A 22,030-nucleotide genomic window follows, 5' to 3' on the forward strand; every position below is an offset into this window, starting at 1 on the left:
GGAGAATGGTGTGAACTAAGGAGGCGGAGCTTGCAATGAGCCGAGATCACGCCACTGCACTCCAGTCTGGGAGACAGAGCAAGACACCATCTCAAAAAAAAAAAAAAATTCTAAAATAAATAATACTAGAAATGTTTATCCCAAATTCAAACTGTTTTTTGGTTCCTTTCTGAAGTAAGCATTTGCATGCTAACAAAGTATCTTCATTAAATAAATATTTTAGTATAATTTGGTTTTTTAGAGGTTTTTCTTTTAGTTTGTTAAAACAAATTTAATTTTTAACATTCTGAAGATGGTAAACCAGATCCGATAAGGGAGAAATGATTTGGGGTTTCATTTTAAAGATTTAGGGCTAGGCATGGTTCCTCACACCTGTAATCCCACCACTTTGGGAGGCCAAGGCGGGTGAATCACCTGAGGTCAGGAATTTGAGACCAGCCTGGCCAACATGGCAAAACCCCGTCTCCATTAAAAATACAAAAATCAGCCAAGCGTGGTGGCGAGCACCTGTAGTTCCAGCTACTCTGGAGGCTGAGGCACAAGAATCGCTTGAACCCAGCAGGCAGAGATTGCAGTGAACTGAGATCACACCATTGCACTCCAGCCTGGGCAACACAGTGTGACTCCACCTCAAAAAAAAAAAAAAAAAGATTTATAAAATTTTAAAATTGCATTAAAATATGTGAAAATGTGTGAAACAATAAACTTTATTTTAAATCATTCATCTCATAATCCCGAGCACATTTTTTTAAAGTAATGATTCATACAATGTAAACTTCTTTCTGCTAACATAAGAACATTCTTAACAGAGCCCATTGCTTAAAGATAAGAGGAAAAAGTCTTAATTATTAATAGCCAGGCCCAGGGGAAAGCAATAAAGTCCTAGAATTTTTTTTTTTTTTAAACATAAAGGCAAATAAAGTTCTCAATAGCAAAGAGGCAGTTTTAGGGAATGTTCAACCTGGGGTTAAAGGATAAAGAAAATTCAGGTCATCCATCAACTTTAATGGAGAAAAACATTATATTTTTATTTTTACTAACATCTAACTAAAATTTTAGCATGTACTTTGATTATTATCAGTATTTGTGATTTTTGTCACTAACAGGAATTACTTATATGTTAATACCACATTACAATTGTTACAGGTATCTCAATGTTATCTTACTTGGAAATCATGGCAGTGATTAAATCTGCCAATAAAATACATCTTGTTAACACACAGATTTTGAAGCACATGTATTAATATATCAAAAATTTGTTACTGTGATATTTTAATTATTTCAATATAATTGGTTTTCTTTGCAATTTTATGTCTTATTTTATACACATTAAAATATTATTCTGAGACAGAGTCCATAAACTTCACCAGACCAAAAGAAATCTATGACATACACAAGGGTAAGAATTCAGTTTAATACAATCCTAAAGTCAGTACAATTACAATACAAAATTACTCTGCAGCAAATTCTTTGATAGATCTCTGAATAAGTGTTTTTTTTTTTTTTCAAGTTTTTAAGTTGTGGTAAAAAACACATAAAATTTACTATCTCAAGCATTTTAAAGTGTATAGTTCAATGTTAAGCACATTCATATTGTTGTGCAACCACCACCACTATTATCTCCAAAATTGTTCTCATCTTTTAAAACTGAAACTCTCTACCCTCATTAAACAATAACTCCCCATTCCTCCCTTGAGGGAACCTGAATGGCCTGCGGACCACCATTCTACTTTCTGTGTCTATCCCTACTCTAAGTACCTCATATAGTGGAATTATACAGTATTTTTCTTTTTGTTATTGGCTTATTTGACTTATCATAACATCTTCAGTGTTCATCCATATTGTAGCATATGTCAGAATTACCTGAATAAGAGTAGTTTTTAAATTTTGTAAATAATGGCAAGCTAACACAAAAATGAATTTTATATTACTTTATCATTTTATAATAAACGAACTTACACATGACAGAATTCAAATAACTGTAAGTTCTGTTAATCATGTTTGTGGTTTTCATCTGGACTATTTTCCTCACCTTTTTTTGTTACATTATTCTAATATCTGTTATTACTATTGTATTGTTTTCTCACTTGAAAAAAAATCCCCAAAAATTAGTATCTAAAAAGAAACCCACTCTTCAGTGAAAGTTAAGACAACAACCAATAACTTTTAAATGTCTACATAAAATATCATGTGGCCTACACTAGACAGTTACATTCTTAGGGCTTTTGCTAAGCAAAGACACTAATTAATTCAACTTTGGTACCCTGGAGATACCTGAACAAATCATTACAATGGAGTACAACATCTTTAATGGCAATAAGACATCTAGTTTCATTGAGTTCTGCAGTTTTCAGTCCTTACCTTGGAATGCTAGTACACAATTGACTGTTGATCCTTCCACATAATGTTCAGGCATAGGGGACCATAAAAACGTGTAATAATCACGAGCAGTACTCCATCCAACCTAAAGGGAAATAACAAAAAAGGCAGATTTATAAGCAAATAGTTTAATATTAGGCTCATACAGCATATTGTTTATTTATTGTATTTTACAGTTAAAATATACATTTAATATGTTTACAAATCATGAGTATTTTAACAAGCATGTCAAATTATTTCTAAATTAAACTACAGCCTAATGCTATAAAAATCTACATAAATTGAATAGTAGAGTTTCTACTATATTAGAATGCAATTTGCTATCCAATCTCTCAAGGATAATCTAACTATCCATATGATCAAATATAAAAACGTGTTTTGATTAAAATGTAATTTCACTAAACACAGTGAGTTTTTAAATACTTGTTATTTATTTTTTATTGACCACAGAGTATTATTTTCAAAGGTGGCACATACTGAATGTCTAGTAGCTTCAACAACTGAGGGAGTTATAGACTAAAGAAAATTAATATTTAAAACATTAGACATGCATTACAAACTCACCTCTGAAGAATTTTCAGATATATCAAAATTCAAAAAACTTAATTTATACCTCCAATTTAAGTGTTTTATTTGTTTTACTTAGACATCTGCCTCCCCCTAAATCCACTAAATTCACTAATCTCTCATCTTTGGCAAGTCTTACCTGCAGCCAATTGGCAAATTTTGTAAAAAGACCTTTAGCACCAAGATGTTTATATATGCACAAACAGACCACCCATGTCTCACCTAATGCTAACACATTTTCTACTCACAACATGAATATATACATATCTCAATCCATATTTTCCAGATGGACTACACCATGTTAAATATTGAAAACTGGAGATGTTTAAAACAGGTACTAGATATCCATTTGCTAGTAATATTACAAAAATTTATGCATCAGCCACAAGGTTAGATTATACATGTTCTATGATTCTGATTGGCCTGATTGTAGACAACAGAATACCGAAGCTGAACTAACCTTAGTCACCTTTAGCCTCCAAAGGAATGGTTAAAACTACAGGTTACAACTCAGTAAGAAGTGATAAACCAATTTAGTGGTTCATGACTGGCATTTATTTTGTAATTACATAGAAGAGAAAGTACTGGAGTATATTAAGGGTAAGTGTTCCACAAAATTTGGCTTCTGGTGTATCTGCATGCTGGGACAAATCTTGCAATTTACTTTGTTCTGTGTCAAGGTAAAAAACATTTGACACTATTCATCTCTTTACAGATATGAAACCTGAGGAATCAGTGAACAAGTCATTTACCTCATCTGTTTGAGCCCATTTTTCCTTTCACAGTTGATGGAAGAATTAAATTAGATAATGAACCTAAAAGCAGCATCTGAAGTGCCTAATCCATGGCAAACACTCCATGAGTGGTAGTTATTATAGGTGTAGTATTTTGTAATAACTAAGAGCATAGGGTGTGAGGTCAGAATACCAGAAAAGATAATTTGCTAGCTGTATGGTTTTGGAAAAGTTATTCATTTCCATTTTCTCCTCTGATAACAAAAACAGTCTCAAAAGGTTGTGTCCGTATTAAATGAGATCATCCCTGTATCTAGCATAGTGCCTATCACATAAGTGCTTGTTAGCAGCCTGAGAACTGAGCCTACCAAGAAGTTGGGGGCAAGATACAATCCTGAGTAAAAAGTCAGAAATATAGAACTACACTTCAAACTGCTTTTGAGTAAGGAAAACTAAAACTAAACAATAGTTCTTAAGTCACTTAGAGAGGGGCATGTTGGGCATACATAAAAAATAAATGTAGAAGTCTCTCAACCTGGAAAGATACAAAGAATGGGCTCCTTTGGGATGTAACCGTCTTATATCTAAGCTCCCGCATGAAAGTATGCTAGAGTGGACAATACTGAAAGGAACACAAAAGATGAACATCAGGAAATTATGTAGGAGTCCACTGCAATAATAATAAATCTAATTAGAAGGGTCAATAAACCATAATGTGTCCAAACCAAACGTTGATTCTCTGTTTTATTTTCCTGGTCACCGGGCTAGAACTTGCTGCTCAATGCTACAGGACACACTGAAATGCAAGAAATCTTGTCTTTTAGTCCACCATTACCAAGTGTAAAGAAAATTATTACACTTAAAGTTGATAACAGCAATTTTCAAACATTGAAAAATGGCAGGGAGAACATGGCGACACTTCGGACAATGGGACAAAATAGCCAGTTATCTAAAACTGCCAAAATACGTTGCTTCTAGGAGATATACCTGAATCTAGTTAACCAGTTAATTGTAGTCACAGATACCACTGGAGGCTGTACGTATGTTAAGAAAGAAACTAAAGCAATGAGTATGTCACATACTTTAGTTTGAAGAACTACAACAGCAGTGGGCATCATTCTTGTTACTACTGCAACAGCAAAATAAATGAGAAAATGGAAATTAAACAAGGGTGACAGAGAAGGGAGAAAGCCACAATGTGTTCCTTTTAAATAGGATTAACATTTCAGAAAAACATGTTGGATAAGTTTTGATCATAAAGGAAATTCTGAGAAAGAACATACAGAAGACCAGAATGACATCAAAGTTACCTAGAAAAAAATCAAGATAATAAATCCTGGAGAAACACTGAGAAAACGACAGAAACATTAGGATGAGGAAAGCATATGAGAAAGAAAGAAATAAACAGAGAAGAGGGGACTGATGTTTGGAGAGGAATAAAGGGAGACAAGCCTTGGAGTAGGAAAGGCACTGAAAATAAATGAGCTGATTACATATGGATATAGGAGGATTCCCAAGACATATAATTAAGTGAGGAAAAAAAGCCCATAAAAAAGTATCAAATGAGCCTATGAATTTTTCTAATCCAGAAACATATAACAACAGACATCACTGGGGAAGGTAGGAGTACAATGGGTAGGAGCATTCATTTTCCTTCTTCTGTATACAATGTAGCTTCTAATAATCATGTTACTAGAAAAGTTCCTTTAGGAAAAAAATGACTGCAAAAATGCCTAGATATACACAGGGAGTATGCAACATTGATTCAACAGAGAAATATCATAAACAGAATAAATTCCTCAATGAGATAAAATGGTACAGAACTAATTGTAAGTGATTAAGTGAAAAAATCAAGGCATTAAAAAAGGCATGAGATATGCCAGCAACATTCAAAATACATGCATTAGAAAAAAGACAGGCCAGGCGGGGTGGTTCACGCCTGTAATCCCAGCACTTTGGGAGGCTGAGGTGGGAGGATCACGAGGTCAAGAGATGGAGACCATCCTGGCTAACACGGTGAAACCCCGTCTCTACTAAAAATAAAAAAAATTTTTTTAAATTAGCCGCGCGTGGTGGCAGGTGCCTGTAGTCCCAGCTACTCAGGAGGCTGAGGCAGGAGAATGGCGTGAACCCAGGAGGTGGAGGTTGCAGTGAGCTGAGATCACACCACTGCACTCCAGCCTGGGCGACGGAGCGAGACTCTGTCTCAAAAAACAAAAACAAAAACAAAAAACAAAAAAGACTGAAAGTCTCCTTCCATTAATAAAACAACGCTGGAAGGAAATACTTAAAACATTAACAGCGCTAACCATTGATATTAGGTAGGGATATACTTTGGTAGTGGGATTGTAGGACATTTTAATTTTATAATTATAAATAAGTATAATTATAAATATTTATATATTATATATATTATAATATAATTGTAATTTTTTTTAATAACCAGAGGACTTTTTTTAAAAACAGAAAATGAGTGGAATGAGACAGGACTGAAGGGGAGACCAAGGCAGGAAAACAGAAGAAGGAGGAAAAAAATTTGAAAAGGAAAAACAAGGAACAAAGAAACAAAAGCTTGAAACAGGATATTCAAGCATAAAATCACTGTTTAGATCCACCTTCTAATCAGGCAACTTAGTTTTTGATGTGCTTGACAGCAGGATGCAGTGAAAACAGTACCTTACAGGGAGGTTTTGTTTGTCTAGTATAGGACATGTCATGCATTAGCAATGTGACTCTGAACATATCACATGACCACTTTGCACTTCCAGTTTCCTCAACTAGAACAGTATCTCGGAGATGTGAGAATTCCAATTAGAACAGTATCTCGGAGATGTGAGAATTCTAAGACTCTAAAGTTTAAAAAACAAAAACTCATGGACCTTTAATGTTACTACAGTAGTCATCCTTTATCTAAGGTTTCACTTTGTGTGGTTTTAGTTACCTAAGGTCAACCAAGACCCCAAAATAAGTATAGTACAATAAGATATTTTGAGAGTGAAAGAAAGCACATTCACATAACTTTTACTCTGGCTGTTTAAGTGAAAAATCTGATTATTCAAAATTAGCAACAGAGTTGCTAATGATGGGGGCCAGGTATCAGGTAATATAACAATTTCATGTTATAATTGTTCTATTTTTAGTTATTGTTGTTAACTCTTACTGTGCCTAATTTATAAATTAAACTTTATCATAGGTATGACTGTATCAGAAAAGTAGAGTGTAAATAGAGTTCAGTACTACCTGTAATTTCAGGTATCCACTGGGGGTCTTTAACTGTAAGGTAATTTAATTTGTACTAAGCATAAATCTAAACATACACCAATTCCTCATGCTTATGTACTTATACAACTAAGACCAAATCAAATTCATAAACACAAAACGGAACAAAACTCAAATATAATGTAACATATAATATTTTGCTGCAATTAATGTTGGTTTAATAATAAAGAGATGGCATCAGGTGCAGTTCTTTTTGTTTTTTTATTTGAGACGGAGTCTCGTTCTGTCGCCCAGGCTGGAGTGCAGTGGTACAATCTCTGCTCACTGCAACCTCCACCTCCTGGGTTCAAGCGATACTCATGTCTCAGCCTCCTGAGTAGCTGGGACTACCAGCATGCACCACCACACTCGGCTAATTTTTGTATTTTTAGTAGAGACAGGGTTTCGCCATTTTGGCCAGACTGGTCTCAAACTCCTGACCTCAAGTGATCCGCCCACTTCAGCCTCCCAAAGTGCTGGGATTACAGGCGTAAGCCACTGTGCCCAGCCTGCATCAGGTGTAGTTCTAAATCTTTTCCTGTAATTTTACTTCAATTCTGTCACTAAAGAAAATCCATGCTGAACTTATTAGCAACTCTTGTTAATTTTGAATAATCAGATCTCTCACTTAACCAAACAACCAGAGAATAATTATTGAATGCCAATTTACATAAGGTTCAAATCTCAGCTCCAACGTATAATGGATAACTTTGAACAAGTCACTTTATTCTCTGGACCTCAGTTCCCTCATCTATAAAATAGGGAGTATAATGCTCAGATAAGAGGTGAATGTATAAAATAATAAACATAAGTTATATGTTTATTTTCGTTATAATTAAAACTAATCAATCAATACTGCAGAGGGAGTAAAAAAACTAAAAGGAACAAAAACGTCCAACTGGTCTACATCCCTTGTTTGGCTTCACTCATTTCCCTACCCAACCTGGACTTCACTATCAGTCAATCATCTCAATAATGTACTCAAAACCACCATAGTATCCTTTGTCCTCTTAACTTCCCTTCCCATTCCCACCCTTTTCCAACACCCAATTTGAATGACAGCCACTTCTGGCACTGTTGACACAACTCCAGATGCTGAATCTCTCTGGAAAAAGTCATAAAATTGCTGCTTAGTAATCTTCTGGTTAAGCCACTCCAATTCCCTACGACATTCTTCCACAGTAGCAAGGCCAATTATCTATACTCAAGCCCTCCCCAACTTTTCACATATGACCTTGCTCCTCCTTACTGAGATGCCATAGAATGAGTGCCAGTTCTAATTCAATTGACTGTTGACATATCCTATGAATTCTACTTATGGATTATTACACACAACTTACTTCCTTCTCCACTTTAGGCTTTCATTATCTCACATAGAAAATTAGGATAGTCTAAACGTTCTCTTTGCCTCCATTCCCTTCGAATTCCAATTTATCTTACTCAGCACTATAAGATTAAGCTTCACTTCTAAACTTTATTACTCCTTACTTAAAAACTATCCCTCAAATATTAAAACAATCTACAACATGATCCAAACTAACCTTTCCCATTAATCTTCTAAAACTGGTATTTGTAGCTGGGCACGGTGGTTCACGTCTGCAATCCCAGCACTTATTTAGGCTGAGGCGGGTGGATCGCTTGAGCCCAGGAGTTCGAGACCAGCCTGGGCAACATGGCAAAACCCCGTCTCTAAAAAAAAATAATAATAAATTTTTAATTGATAGGTGTCCCAGGCAAATCAAATTCCTTAACACTTTCTCAAGCATACTACTTTCCCATCTTCATTCCTCCTCCCTTACAATTGCTACCCAGGCACTCTCTTCCTGCCTGCTTGTCAATATGGTGTCTATCAAAATCACTCTAGAGGGCAATTTGCAGTACACATAAAGTGCTTAAAAACATACAATGCCATAAACATGGTGATTCTACTTCCAAGAACTTACCTTATGAAATAAGTAGAGAAAATAAAGATAGCTAGAGATCTTTATTAAGTATTAATGATAAGCATTTAGCAACAATGTAAATTCCAATAGTAAGAAACTGGTTCAATGAATATATACACACACTATGATGCATCAGTAGTGTATATATTTATTATACACACATTATGCATGTGTATAATTATTTGTAATTTTATTACATGTAGCTATATACCAATATGTTAACAATAGTTAACAGTAGGTAAAAGTGTTAAGCATGATTATTTTCTTCCTTGAGCCTTCCTGTATTACCTGAAATTTTTACTACATGCCTGAACTTCCTATTGAGTTTTAAAGTTTTATGCTGGCAAAAAGGATGGAAAGGGAATTAAAAAGAAGATTTTCTTTTCTTTTTTGCTGAGAGAAAACTTACAATCCTTAAAGTGCACAATGAAAGAAGTATAGTTTAGCACTGCCAAAGCAAAAAGGCAGCAGCAGGAATGACCAAAACTGAAGCTGGAAATAAAATCTTATACAGGAGCCCTGTATGGCTCTAGGTTATTTGGTCTTGGCATTACTCTATAGATGATGAAGAACCAATGAAGAGTTTCAAACAACAGAAAGACATGTTCAGGTTTCCATTTTACAGCTTATATAGAGCAGTTAAAAAACAAAGGTTAGAGGCCAAGAATGAAAGTGGGTAAAACAGCTGACCTATTGCAATAGTCTTGGTAAAAAATATGGAAGGCATGAACTAGTGATAGTAAGGATTTAGAAATATGTAAGCAATAAAATGGTTAGAACTGATTGTTCGGATGTGAAGGGAAAGTCACAGGCTTTTGGCTTTAAAAAAATGAAAAAATATAAGAAATAAACAAGTAGTCTGCAGGAAAAAGGTAATAATTCATCTTCCTGAAACATACTTTTTCAAACAACCTATACATATACAAAGACTTCCCACTGCCCTTTAGAAAAAAGTCCATAAACTGTCTAACACTGAAGGTCTTCCACAGACAGAATGAAACTTATCTCCAATCTCATCTCCCACAACTTCCCTAACTGAAGCTTATGCTCTAGTTAAACTGACTTACTCATTCTCATGAACATTCCTACCTCTGAGCCTCTGCTTATACAGATTCAGTATCCCTTATCCGAAATGCTTGAGACCAGAAGTGCTTTGGATTTCTAAATCTGTCAGATTTTGGAATATTTGCATTATACCTACTGGTTGAGCATCCCAAATCCAAAACATAAAATGTTCCAATGAGCATTTCCTTTGCACATCATGTCAGCATTCAAAGTTTTGGATTTTAAAGCATTTCAGATTTCAGATTTTCAGATTTAGGATGTTCAACCTGTACCATTTTCCTGCTGGAAATGCCCTTCTTTTTCCTCAGTCACATTTCTGTTTTCTTCCTCTCTGCTCTGTTACTACAGAAAACATCAGTTCTCAATCAGTATCTTTAACTTGATACCAGTATCTTCCATAAAATCGAAACTACTACTGAGGCCAGGTGCAGTGGCTCACACCTATAATCCCAGCACTTTGGGAGGCTGGGACAGGAGGATCACTTAAGCCTAGGAAGTTAAAACCAGCCTAGGCAACATAGTGAGACCCTGTCTCTACAAAAAATTTAAAAATTAGCCAGGCGTGGTGTTGCGTCTATAATTCCAGCTATTTGGAAGGCTGCGGGGAAAGGATCACTTGAGCCCAGGAGGTCAGGTTGCAGTAAGCCACTATCCCACCACTGCACTCCAGCCTGAATGATAGAATAAGACCCTGTCTCAAAAAATAAGAAATAAAATTTAAAAACTACTACTGATTTCATAAAATTGTTACAATGAATGTTTCTCCATTTTGGGATTTGACAAGCCTAAAAAACTGACACAAAAAGTAAATAGCAAATAACTATTATGTTGTATTCAGAAACATCAAGAAGTGAGGAATTCAAAGAAAGGAACTAAGTCATTAAATGCCAAAACTTTGTTTTGTCCAAATGTTTTTCTGCCTTCCCGTCAGGCTGGACTTTTACTTCTAGACACTTTCAATGTGCCTAATTTCTAGCAGCTATTCATTTCTTTCTTCCTTGTTGTTTAACTTTATACAGATTAGACAATCAAAATTTCAAGCCCATAAAAATCTTAACTAAAATAAAACAAACTGATTCTGAGGAAGACTACAGAATAACACAGGAGAAAAGTGAATGTGTTTTACTGTTTGGACATTCATGACATTATTTTGACTGCTCAGAGGACATTCTTATGTTTTGGTTTTCCACTACATTTTGAAGAGTTAAAATTGCCAGAAAAAGTCCTGCACAGTGAGGTGTACCACTGTAATGATCACCTTTATTTTCAAGAAAGTATTATACAAAATCACTGGTAAAACATAAGAACTGGAACTCCTGCCATCAAAGAGTTTACTATTCAGTCATGTTAAACAGAATACTTTAAAACTGTGTAATACAAACAGAATACTCTTAAAATCATGTAATACAATCTGAGCAATATTTAAGCCATGCAGGACAGTAGAAGGGATAATAACATGGCTGTCAAGCTGTATAAAATTTATTTCAAATGACTGGAAAAAATGGTAAATAATATAAGAACCCAAAGAAAAAGATCTTTTTTTTCTTTGTAATGAATGGAGAAAATAGGAAAAGAAGATTCTGAAAAAATTTTCACAAGTCCTTAAGTGAAGGTAAACTTTTTGATCAGGGAGAGGAAAATCTGGTGAAATGGAGTTCCAAACATTCATTTTATCTACTCCCCACTGTTAAATATTTCATGGTGATGTTTACAAAAATGAGTCTTAATGAAGAGTTAAGACAAGGCAAGTACAACCTACTTATCAATCTGTTTTAAAAGAAAATTATAAGTGTTTACATGGAGAACACATTCAGAAAGCTTTCTTACCTTGAATATACCAACCCAATCTTTTGGATGTGGATGAATATATGGAGTTAAGGTGTAATGACATTCCAGGTGTGCATTAGGAAGGTAACTCTTGGCCACATTTTGAAAGATGACATGGGCAAAGTTGGAAGTCTGTAATGGGACTTCTTGAAAGGATGTCATTGTGAATCTGAAACAAGAAATTCATACAAGTTAAATTATACCAACTAAGAATAAACTTATGCCTTTAGAAAATACATAATATTTAATATAAGTTTCATGAATATTTGCATGTCATAATTAAGAAAATATATACTTTGTAAATACTGGAACTTCTTAAAAATATGATTAAATATAAAAATACAGACAAACTGGAAAAATAACTAAAACCCATTTGGCTCAGAAAGTTATATGGGCATTTAAAAGTTAAAAAACCAAAACCAAAAATTAACTCTCCTGGAAAGCCTAGCCCTCTGCTTCTATTTAAATCAAAAGCAAATGAACCAGAGGTGTTTTCCTGCACACGCTGCCAATATAAACCTGCTGGCTCCTAGTAACAAACACCAAGAAACAGAAACAAGAACAGTTAAAAGTCAGTATTTTACTGGCTATGGGTCAATTAACTTTTCCTTCCTATGTAGAACCCTTGAGCTTCATCATTTTCCTCCCTAACCTAGCCCATCCCATTCATCTCTTCCCCTCTCCCTAGGTTTTGGGGTCCTATAACTAAATCTGATGCTAACATCTCTGTGCCTACATTCCTGCCCTTCTAATCCCCTGGACCAGCATTTCTCAACCCTGGTTACACATTAGAATCATTAGGGGCCTTTAAAAAAAAAAAAATAGATGACAACAACTTTTTGGGATTGGGGCCTGGGAGTGTGTGCATGTGTGTCTGTGAGTGTGTATACAAATATACATAGCCCTGCCCCTACATCGCCCCAAGTAATCTCAATCCTGTATGCAACCAGAAAAGAGAACCACTATCCAACAACTTCTACCTCTCACTCATTTCCACAGATCCCAGACCCAGCCTGTCTTCTTGGGCTTCTGGTACAAGCTTGTTCAAATCTCTCAAACCATGTAAAATTTTAGCTGGTCTAGTTGAAATGGCTCAGCCTATTTGTTCTTCTCTACCTATAACAAACCTATCATTTCATCCTAGGTCCAATGATCCTACCTTGACTTCTAGTATTCACGTACCCTTTCCACATGTTTACTGATTAAAATAAACTTATATTTAAAAATAAAAATAAAAGTGTAGTGTTAATAAAATACATACTGTTGAAAATCTCTTAGAGATTCATGAACGCTCACTGGCTTAGTAAACACCAAGCACTGGATAGCAGATGAATGGTGAAAGTAGATTATAAAAACTGCAAGATCCAAATGTTTTCCCTATTTTGTGCTCTACTTTTGAGAAAACAGAAACAAATGAGGATTTACGCAAAAAAGCAATCTGTACAGTTTGTCACAGGCTCCGTACAATCACTAATTCTACAATACACATAAGAAACTATGACTGTCCTGACTACACTTGCTTGAGTCATTAAAACAGGCATCTCTGTAATAATGGGGAAAACTGGGGCAAGGTTTTTGCTAACCAAATTAATCTAATTTACTTCACAAATCAATGAAGTTTCTACAGAGCAAGCACAGCAGTAAGGCTCTACTCATATTTTAGCCATTAGTAAGAAGGCTTATTGCTAAGATCTAAAACAGTGTGCTTTTACAAGTGTTTCTTTTGCTGACCTGTTTGAAATACTAAGGCAAATTTTTAAAGTTTTGTAATAATAAGCACTTTAAAAAATACCAACTTTCTTCTTGTGTCACCTCTGCTTCTGTTATGGCCAAAGTCCTGCTTTACTGAATATAATGGATATCCCAAAAAGAGACTGTCAATCATGAACCTGGAAACCACTGTAGAGTATCAGGCTAGTTGTCAGCCTCTCCCTACCTGAGGTTTGCAAAGCATTCCAAGGTAAAGAGTATATTCAGTAGCAATCCTCCTTTACCTCTGCACTAATAAAGGGACTTTGCTACCAGCAACCGTATTTCATGGAAAGACTTAACTATGAATACTCTCTAGCTGATAACCTAAAGCCATCAGAAAAATGAACAGGTAGCATTTACAAACACTGGAGAACTCTGCCTAAAATAACTGAAGAGTTCTATTATTTTGTTTCTTTGAGTTGTCTGAGCTAATTTGGGCTCCCAGGGAGGTCATGATACTAATGAAGTCATTAATGATCATCTCTTTTCAAGTCAGTGGCTTCACAAAGGAAAAAAAAAAACACCAATTCCAGTTCTTTAAAAAAAAAAGAAAAAAAAAACCAACTCACTATTGTGGTTATAAGATACCAACAAAAGAAACTATAGCTAAATCAACTGAACCAACATCTATTAGATACAACTACTAAAACTGAATTAAGAGAATAATATTTTTCTATGAAGCGAGTGAATATTCACGCTTCCTTTAAGAAAGATATACTAGCTTAGAATAAACGTCCCATGTTTTTAATCAGAAGCTGATTAAGAATAATACTTTTTTCTTAAAATTTAACATGTCATTTCCTAAAATAAATTAAACCAACAAAGCTGTAACTATTTTTTTTCTATAAAACAAGGCAAAAGTGTTTAAACTTGTGTTAACCTCAATTATAACAGTTTTTTAAAAATCCACAATCCAACCTTATACTTTTAGTTCACTGAAGTTTTGGAGCTACAAAATAGCACATAGGTATACATATATGTATTTGTATATGTTTACAAATGCATCAAAAGGAACTCAAGAAGTATACACTATAGAGTTAATAGTCTTTTAAGGGATGTGTGTAAAAAGAAGACTTCAGGATTTTAAATTTTACATCAATTTATTGTTTGAATTTTTACAAGTATATATAAATGTATCATTTCTATTGTTTTAAATAGCCCTATTAACAAGAAATTCCATTTTTAAACCCTCCCCTGAATTTCACATTTTCTAATAGAAAACACTAGTATTTCACTTTAAAATATAGTATTCACAATGTTTACAAGTCTGAAACGTAAAATAATTTGTGATTATCCTATTAATGGCCTTCATTAATCTCTCTCCAACACTCCAATCTTTTTAAAATTTCATTGCTATAATTATAGAAATATTTTACAAAAGTCATTCCAGTACCTTGTCATTTTTTACTCTTCTTATTAAATTACAATATAGCTACTAATCATTTAAAAAGTTTACATGGATGAATGCAATCTAAATATAATTATGTCATTAATCAACCCATTTTAAATAATAAAATTTTTAATTCCCACATAGTTCCTCTGGTTCACTCCTCCTACAGATAACAGACATAGACAGGCAAGCTTATAAAAATGTTGGAATTCACTGAGAGAGTGGAGAAATAATATGCAAAGTCACTGCATCACCTTGTGGTAATGCCTGGGAAGTGTAGCTTCACTAACATCCTGAGAAAAAGTACAAACCTCCTCTCAGTTGGAGAGAAGTACACTGCCTACACAAAAAGGAAAGTAGAAGCAAGCAGCTTTACCATGTCAAATTCTGATTCCCCTTCTCTAAAGTGCATCTCCACAAACAGGAGTATAGTAAGTAGGCAAGCCAAGGATAAGTACAAAACGTCCAGTCAACAATTAAGGGGCCAGACACATTTGGCTGGGAAACAAAATCAGAAATGCTTATACATGCTGGCTGCAGTGCCCTCTTCCAGGTTTCCTACTACATTTCCCCAAGTTCCAATGCCTCTAGAATTTCTTTATGCGTGTTATGCTGTAAACTGTATATTATAAAGTCTTAGGTCTAAATTCCAATTTTACTATTTTGCGAATGTATTAATGTCTATAAAAAAGACAAATAATACATAGTGGGCACTCAGTTATGTATACAGCTAAAATAAACATGGGGTGGGGGCAGGGAAGCATTTCAATGTTATCTTTACTTACTCCTCTTGTAACTTTTTCAAGCCCAAAGCAGATTTGACTTTTGTGGTAGTATTTTTCCAGTGGTTCCCAATACTTGTTTTACTTTAGCCCAAAAATGTAAGCCTTAGTGAACTTACTGAAAAATAGACCATAGTAAGAACTTCTGTACACTAAACATATGAAGCCAAATTAAGCTTTTTAATTTAGATAAATACTAAATATAATTTGCCAGTCCTAACAGAATTCAAAAGTAAGATAATTTTGTTATGTGTGATAATATAATTATGGTAATTCTGTGTTTTTCTAAAGTCCTTTTCAGTTAAAGATACTAAACTAGGCCGGGAGCGGTGGCTGACGCCTGTAATCCCAGCACTTTGGGAGGCCGAGGCGGGCGGATCACGAGGTCAAGAGATCGAGACCATCCTGGCTAACACGGTGAAACCCCATCTCTACTAAAAATACAAAAAATTAGCCGGGCGAGGTGGCGGGCGCCTGTAGTCCCAGCTACCCGGGAGGCTGAGGCAGGAGAATGGCGTGAACCCCGGGGGGCGGAGCCTGCAGTGAGCCGAGATCGCGCCATTGCACTCCAGCCTGGGCGACAGCGAGACTCCGTCTCAAAAATAAAAAATAAAAAATAAAGATACTAAACTAACTGTAAGTGAAATGTCTTGATGTCTAAGATTTGCTTTAAAAACTCCAGGGGAAAAAAATTAATGTTAGAGGGGGTAATAAAACAAGATTAGTAAAGTGTCGGTTCATTTTACTGTTCATTCTCCTTTGTGTATGTTTGAAAATTTCTGTAATAGTAAAACCAAAGCAAATAAAGAAATGAAACAGATTAGTAACACTCCACATATGACCCACTGTAGCAGAAACACTGCATTTTAGAATATGAACGCTTTGTACCCTTAGAAGTGTAATTCAGGTAATGGTTGATAGAGTTACTGAAAGTTTTTCACATCTTCAGCTAAAAAACCTTTAGAATTATCTCCAAACTTTAATCCGATAGGACACACAAACATATGAAAGGAAAAAATGTCCAGCATTCAAATAGTTTCCAATTATTCACACTGTGGCTCAAAAAAAGAAAGACTAACAACTCTCAACAGACCTCTGCTCCCAAAAAATGTAATCAGCAATTTTTCTAGGAGGCAACAGCAAAAGCCCCAGTCTATTAATTTGCACCCTTGCAGACATCCCTGTTTCCAGAATCCTTTACACCTGAGTGCCAAGACATTCCGCCCAGGTGTCCACTCGCACCACTTTTATTTACTTTTTAGATTTTATAAGTTGGTTTCTAAAATGCTATATCGGCCCATACATATTAGGGGAGAGAACATTTTTATCTTCTTCTAAAGATTTGGGACAAAATAAGCTTTAAAAAGACAGAAATGCATAAAGCCCAGATTTAACATATCCATTCCAAAAGAATACAACAAAATCCCCAAAAGTATACAAGGAGCATCATTAGGATCTTTCATGATTATTTTAACATTATTAAAAAGGCTGAAACTTTGAATTCCAAAATTTTACTTTTGTTATGGAAAAGGTATTTGCTGGTTAACTCTACAAACATGGCTGCAGTGAGAACTATAAACAGCGGTCTACAATTTAAGAACGTGATGGGCTGGGCGCAGTGGCTCACGCCTGTAATCCCAGCACTTTGGGAGGCCGAGGCGGGCGGATCAAGAGGTCAGGAGATCGACACTAGCCTGACCAACATGGAGAAACCCCGTCTCTACTAAAAATACAAAAATTAGCCGGGTGTGACGCCGCGCGCCTGTAATCCCAGGTACTCAGGAGGCTGAGGCAGGATAATCGCTTGAACCTGGGAGGCGGAGGTTGCAATGAGCCGCGATCGCGCCACTGCACTCCAGCCTGGGAGACAGAGCAAGACTCCGTCTCAAGAAAAAAAAAAAAAAAAAAAAAAGTGATGACTAGAAAACAAAAACTACAATGTTCTTTGAAGTTGAACAATCAGTTTGAAAAATAAATAAATAAAACCTTATTAGAAGTCGGCATCATCAAACAATCCTTCAAGTTTACCCTTGAAAAGAACAGAACGAAAGAGAAAGGCTGTCCTAAGCTCCTTCCCTAAACCCGAAAAGCACTTTGAGGACAATCGACCCACTTTTAGTTTCTATTCAAATGATCTCTTTAAATCCTTTTGGAATTCAGCACCAAACTTGTAACTAGTAATTGTTCGTGCACAGCTCGTAGAAATTTTAACATTAGCAGAATGCAGTTGAAAAATCAAGATTTATTTTCCCATCATTTTGCCTAACATAATAGCAATTCATAACCACTGTGTGAAACCGGAAACCTAACACTGTGTATGTCTAAAGTCAAATGCCAGTGTTTTCTAACAAAACTTTTACCAATAAGGTGTGTACACACACCCACACAGACGCACGCTAAGCTCTATTTTTTACTAATAAGGGGTACGCGCGCGCGCACACACTAAACTCTAGCCACAGATTCCCTAAGCGAGGAGTGCAAGTCGGTCGGGACGAGTCCACGCCTTGCGAACCGGGCGGGGTGGGGAATGGATTCCAGGTGAAGCAGGCGATCAGCCAGAACCGCCAACTCCGCCCGCGGCCCTCAAAAGTAGGCGGCGCAGGGAGTCTCCGCCCACTTCGCCACCGGCGACTCAAAACAAAACAGTTGGGTTTCTCTCCGCAAAGGCAAACCCAAGCGTCCTTCTCGGACGCGACCTACGTGTTTTCTCAGCTTACTGCGCCGGTAACACCCACACTGCCCTCAAAACAGTCACCCCAGAGTTTAGCCTTGGATACCAGAAGCTTTTCCTTCGGGGGGGTCGCCAGCGTCACAAGGGCCCCCGTCCCACACACCTCCCCCAAATCGCGAAGGCCTGTCCCGCGGGCCTCCCACCGCGTGGGGCGGCCACCCGTTGCTATTCCAAAACTCCACGGCTGATCCGAGTTGCCCACACCCCCGTCACAATCGCAGTCTGGAAAGGAAGGTTTGTCTTCGGGAAGGAAAGCCTCGTCACCACAGAGACCTCTCCCGAGACCGGCCAGGCCCCTACAGTACAGGGGCTGAAGGGTGTACCACGAGCCCTAAAAGAGATGCAGCTGGAGTCCGCCCCGCACAGGGCGCTGGGGTGGACCGGGGAGGCGCCTTACCCAGTGGAAAGACTCCCGGATCAAGGGAGAAAGTTACACAGGCTTCCGATCCTGATCCGCCATCAGCCGCCGAACCTCTTCCGCCACTACCGCCTACCCCCAAAGACCGGCTACACCTCCCCTCACAGCCCACAGTAGGCCTTGCGTCACTTCCGCCCACGGGGCGGTCTCTTCCGCCTCCTGGCGGGTTCGCCGCGCCCCTCCGCGACGACACGCCTCCAGCTCACTCTGCCGCGGGACGCGTTATGCCGCGGGTAGTGTGGTTCTCTCCTTACTTCGTCCTTGCTATTTTCGCTCAACTTAATCGCAGCAAAACAATGCGTCTGGATTTACATTCTGATTTTATGTTATTATTTTGACATACGAAATGGGGAAACACACGGGAGGTTTAAGTAACTCACCAGCGATGTGGAAAGGGCAGCTCAGAGGTCCATGAACAGTACCGTATCCCTGTCTGTGTCTCAGTCGGCCTAAACTAACCCACCGATTTTATAGATAAGGAAATAGCCAGAGAAGCAAGGGAGTGACCACACGGCTAGGGCTGCAAACCCCTGAGCTCCAAGACTGTCTCTCAACTCCTGGCCCAGTCCTGTGCTTTTTTGGCTACGAAGTTTTGTTCACTGAAAGCTCCTAGGAGCTTTTCAGTTCTAATGCCCTCTGATTCTATTTGCTCTCGCTCCAGCAGAGGCCTCTTTTCTAGCCGCATTTCTGTGAGTTACCTGCTTTTGTTATCCGTATCATTTTCCGTGTGTGAATTTTGTCCCGCGTTCTGTTATTTCTAAAATCACTTTTGCTTGTTGTATATGTTGCTTTCCTATATTACACATTCAGTTTGAATCGTAACTCCACAGAAGCAAATGTGTCCCATTCGAATTCATCATAGTCTTCTCTTGCGGTAAAACCCTGTTAAAACTTGCAATAGCACCAGAAAGGATATGTAAATTAGATCACATTAAATGTTGAAGCACATTCTAAATACAGAACATTCAAAATTATCTTTCATATACTTTCATCTTTACTTCCAGTTATTTCAGAAGACATTAGCTTTGATAACATAGGTTCTCAATATTTACAGACTGATTTGTTTCCTGTATTGACATTTTTGAACTTGGTCTTGTGCTGGGTATTATACGTGATCATAGAATTTCAGAAGAACCTTAACAGATTATTTAGTCCCAATCTCCATATTTTATGGATGAAGAAAACGGTGTGAATAATCAACATAAGTTATCACTCGCGTTACTGGTAGCAACCTTCTGGTAGTAGAAATAACTGTGTCCCTTAAGAAATGTAAACATAGCAGTGAATTTTATAAGCACAATTTGTCAGAGATGTCACTCTTTGTATGTTTAAATCACATTCCTATTTATATGTAATAAATTTTTAATTACCACTAATTTTCAGTTAATGAAATCAGAAAAACAGTATGCTTAATAAAAACCATAATTGAAAGACTTTTTTTTTGCCCCGGGAGGGACGGAGTTTCGCTCTTGTTGCTCAGGCTGCAGTGCAATGGCGCGATCTCGGCTTACTGCAACCTCCGCCTCCCGGGTTCAAGCGATTCTCCTGCCTCAGCCTCCCAAGTAGCTGGGATTACAGGCAACAGCCACCACGCCCGGCTAATTTTTTTATTTTTAGTAGAGACGAGGTTTCGCCATGTTGGCCAGGCTGGTCTCGAAAGACATTTTCACAGGTATTTTTACTTTGTTATTTTTAATTATTTCTTGAATTTTTAGACGTTATTTTCCCCAGGAAGGTATTTGTTCTGGAATTTTAGCTTGCTTCATTCATTTTAATAATGATCCTTTAATTTTTAGACCACGTTTTTCCCACCAAGATAAATAGATGCCCTCTTAGTATTTAATTGAATTTCTGGGTTTTGGGGGGGTAAGGTTTGGGTTTTTTGTTTGTTTGTTTTTTGAGACAGAATCTCGCTCTGTCACCCAGGGTGTAGTGCAGTGGCATGATCTTGGGTCACTGCAACCTCCACCTCCCAGATTCAAGCAATTCTCCTGCCTCAGCCTCCCCAGTGGCTAGGATTACAGGCGCACACCACCACGCTGGGCTAATTTTTATGTCTTTAGTAGAGACGGGGTTTCTCCATGTTGGCCAGGCTGGTCTCCAACTCCTGACCTCAGGTGATCCGCCTGCCTCAGCCTCCCAAAGTGCTGGGATTACAAGCATGAGAGACCGCACCCGGCTTTAATTAAATTTCTTAAAGTTAGCCTATTATGTGTATGGCAGTGGACTATGGCTAGAAGAGATATGGATTCACTTCCTTTAAGTGAAATCTTTCTGCCAGATGGATTTCAGAATTCAGAATTTTTCAGACTTTAGAGAGGTGTGCTTTATGTGATATTCCTCACTATCTGGGGCAGCACTCACAGTCAACTTTTTTTTCCGGAACAATTATGAATATCACACTAAGATAAATGAAATGTATAGTCTCACTCAGGTCAAATTTTTCAGGTCAGGTTCTGACCCTTTGCCCTTGGGTTCAGGTCAAGTTTTAATGACAAATGAGTCAGGTCAAACAGGTTTTGCCACCAAATGTTGAAAAAACATTTGATTTTCAGAGCTTTTTTTTTTTTTTTTTTTTTGAGACCACTCTCTGCCCTCTGCCCTGTCACCCAGGCTGGAGGGCAGTGGCAAGATTTCGGCTCACTGCAACCTCTGCCTCCCAGGTTCGAGCGATTCTCCTTCTGGGATTACAGGCGTGAGCCACCGCGCCTGGCCAATTTTCAGAGCTTTTTAGATTTCAAAATGGTGAATATTGAGAGAATTATTGGAAAGTAAATCAGTGAGTAACCCATGATTTTTCTGGAGCAACTACAGTGTCAAGTAGTTTCTAGGCAGTTGTCCTGTGTTTGATTGGGAAAATATGCTGACTATATTTAAAAGTCACTGTTCTTTCATTACAGGAACTTATGATAGCAAAGGGAAGAAAAGAAATGAGCCCATGAAAATGTAGGTAACTAAAGTGTAAATGAATAAGAAGACAGATATTCAGAGATGGGAGAAAGTACAGGCTTGTGTTAGCAGTACACTTTTCATGGGGGAGGCAGGCCTGGACTGTCAAAGTGAGGTATGATTTCGATGAGGAGATGGAGGAGGAGGACTTTCCAGTCAGGATTTAAGAGCTTGGGCAAGGGAATCAGGTAAGAAGAAAATTGTTAACCAAAAATAATAATTTTCTCCAAAGTTC

At 37.2% G+C, this 22,030-nt stretch overlaps 1 protein-coding gene across 25 annotated transcripts in view; it reads right to left on the reverse strand.

Annotated features, from left to right (window-relative positions):
• The window catches only part of TAX1BP1 (Tax1 binding protein 1), a 91,625-nt gene extending 71,414 nt beyond the window's left edge, over window positions 1-20,211 (reverse strand). For 6 of the 25 annotated variants that reach the window (XM_063667434.1, XM_063667433.1, XM_054495737.2 and 3 more), the window contains exons 1-3: window positions 18,826-18,960; window positions 11,774-11,942; window positions 2,362-2,464 (exon numbers count right to left, since the gene is read on the reverse strand). In XM_063667434.1, the coding sequence (XP_063523504.1) occupies window positions 2,362-2,464; window positions 11,774-11,935 (265 nt within the window). In that variant the 5' untranslated portion in view covers window positions 11,936-11,942; window positions 18,826-18,960. Of the gene's footprint in view, window positions 1-2,361; window positions 2,465-11,773; window positions 11,943-18,474; window positions 18,626-18,825 lie in introns of those variants that run through there. The other 19 variants (XM_054495749.2, XM_054495742.2, XM_063667432.1 and 16 more) reach the window with 9 other exon arrangements.
• Between the last annotated feature and the right edge of the window lie 1,819 nt (window positions 20,212-22,030).

The sequence above is a fragment of the Pongo pygmaeus genome, chromosome 6 (assembly GCF_028885625.2).
Source record: "Pongo pygmaeus isolate AG05252 chromosome 6, NHGRI_mPonPyg2-v2.0_pri, whole genome shotgun sequence".
Lineage (NCBI taxonomy): Eukaryota > Metazoa > Chordata > Mammalia > Primates > Hominidae > Pongo > Pongo pygmaeus.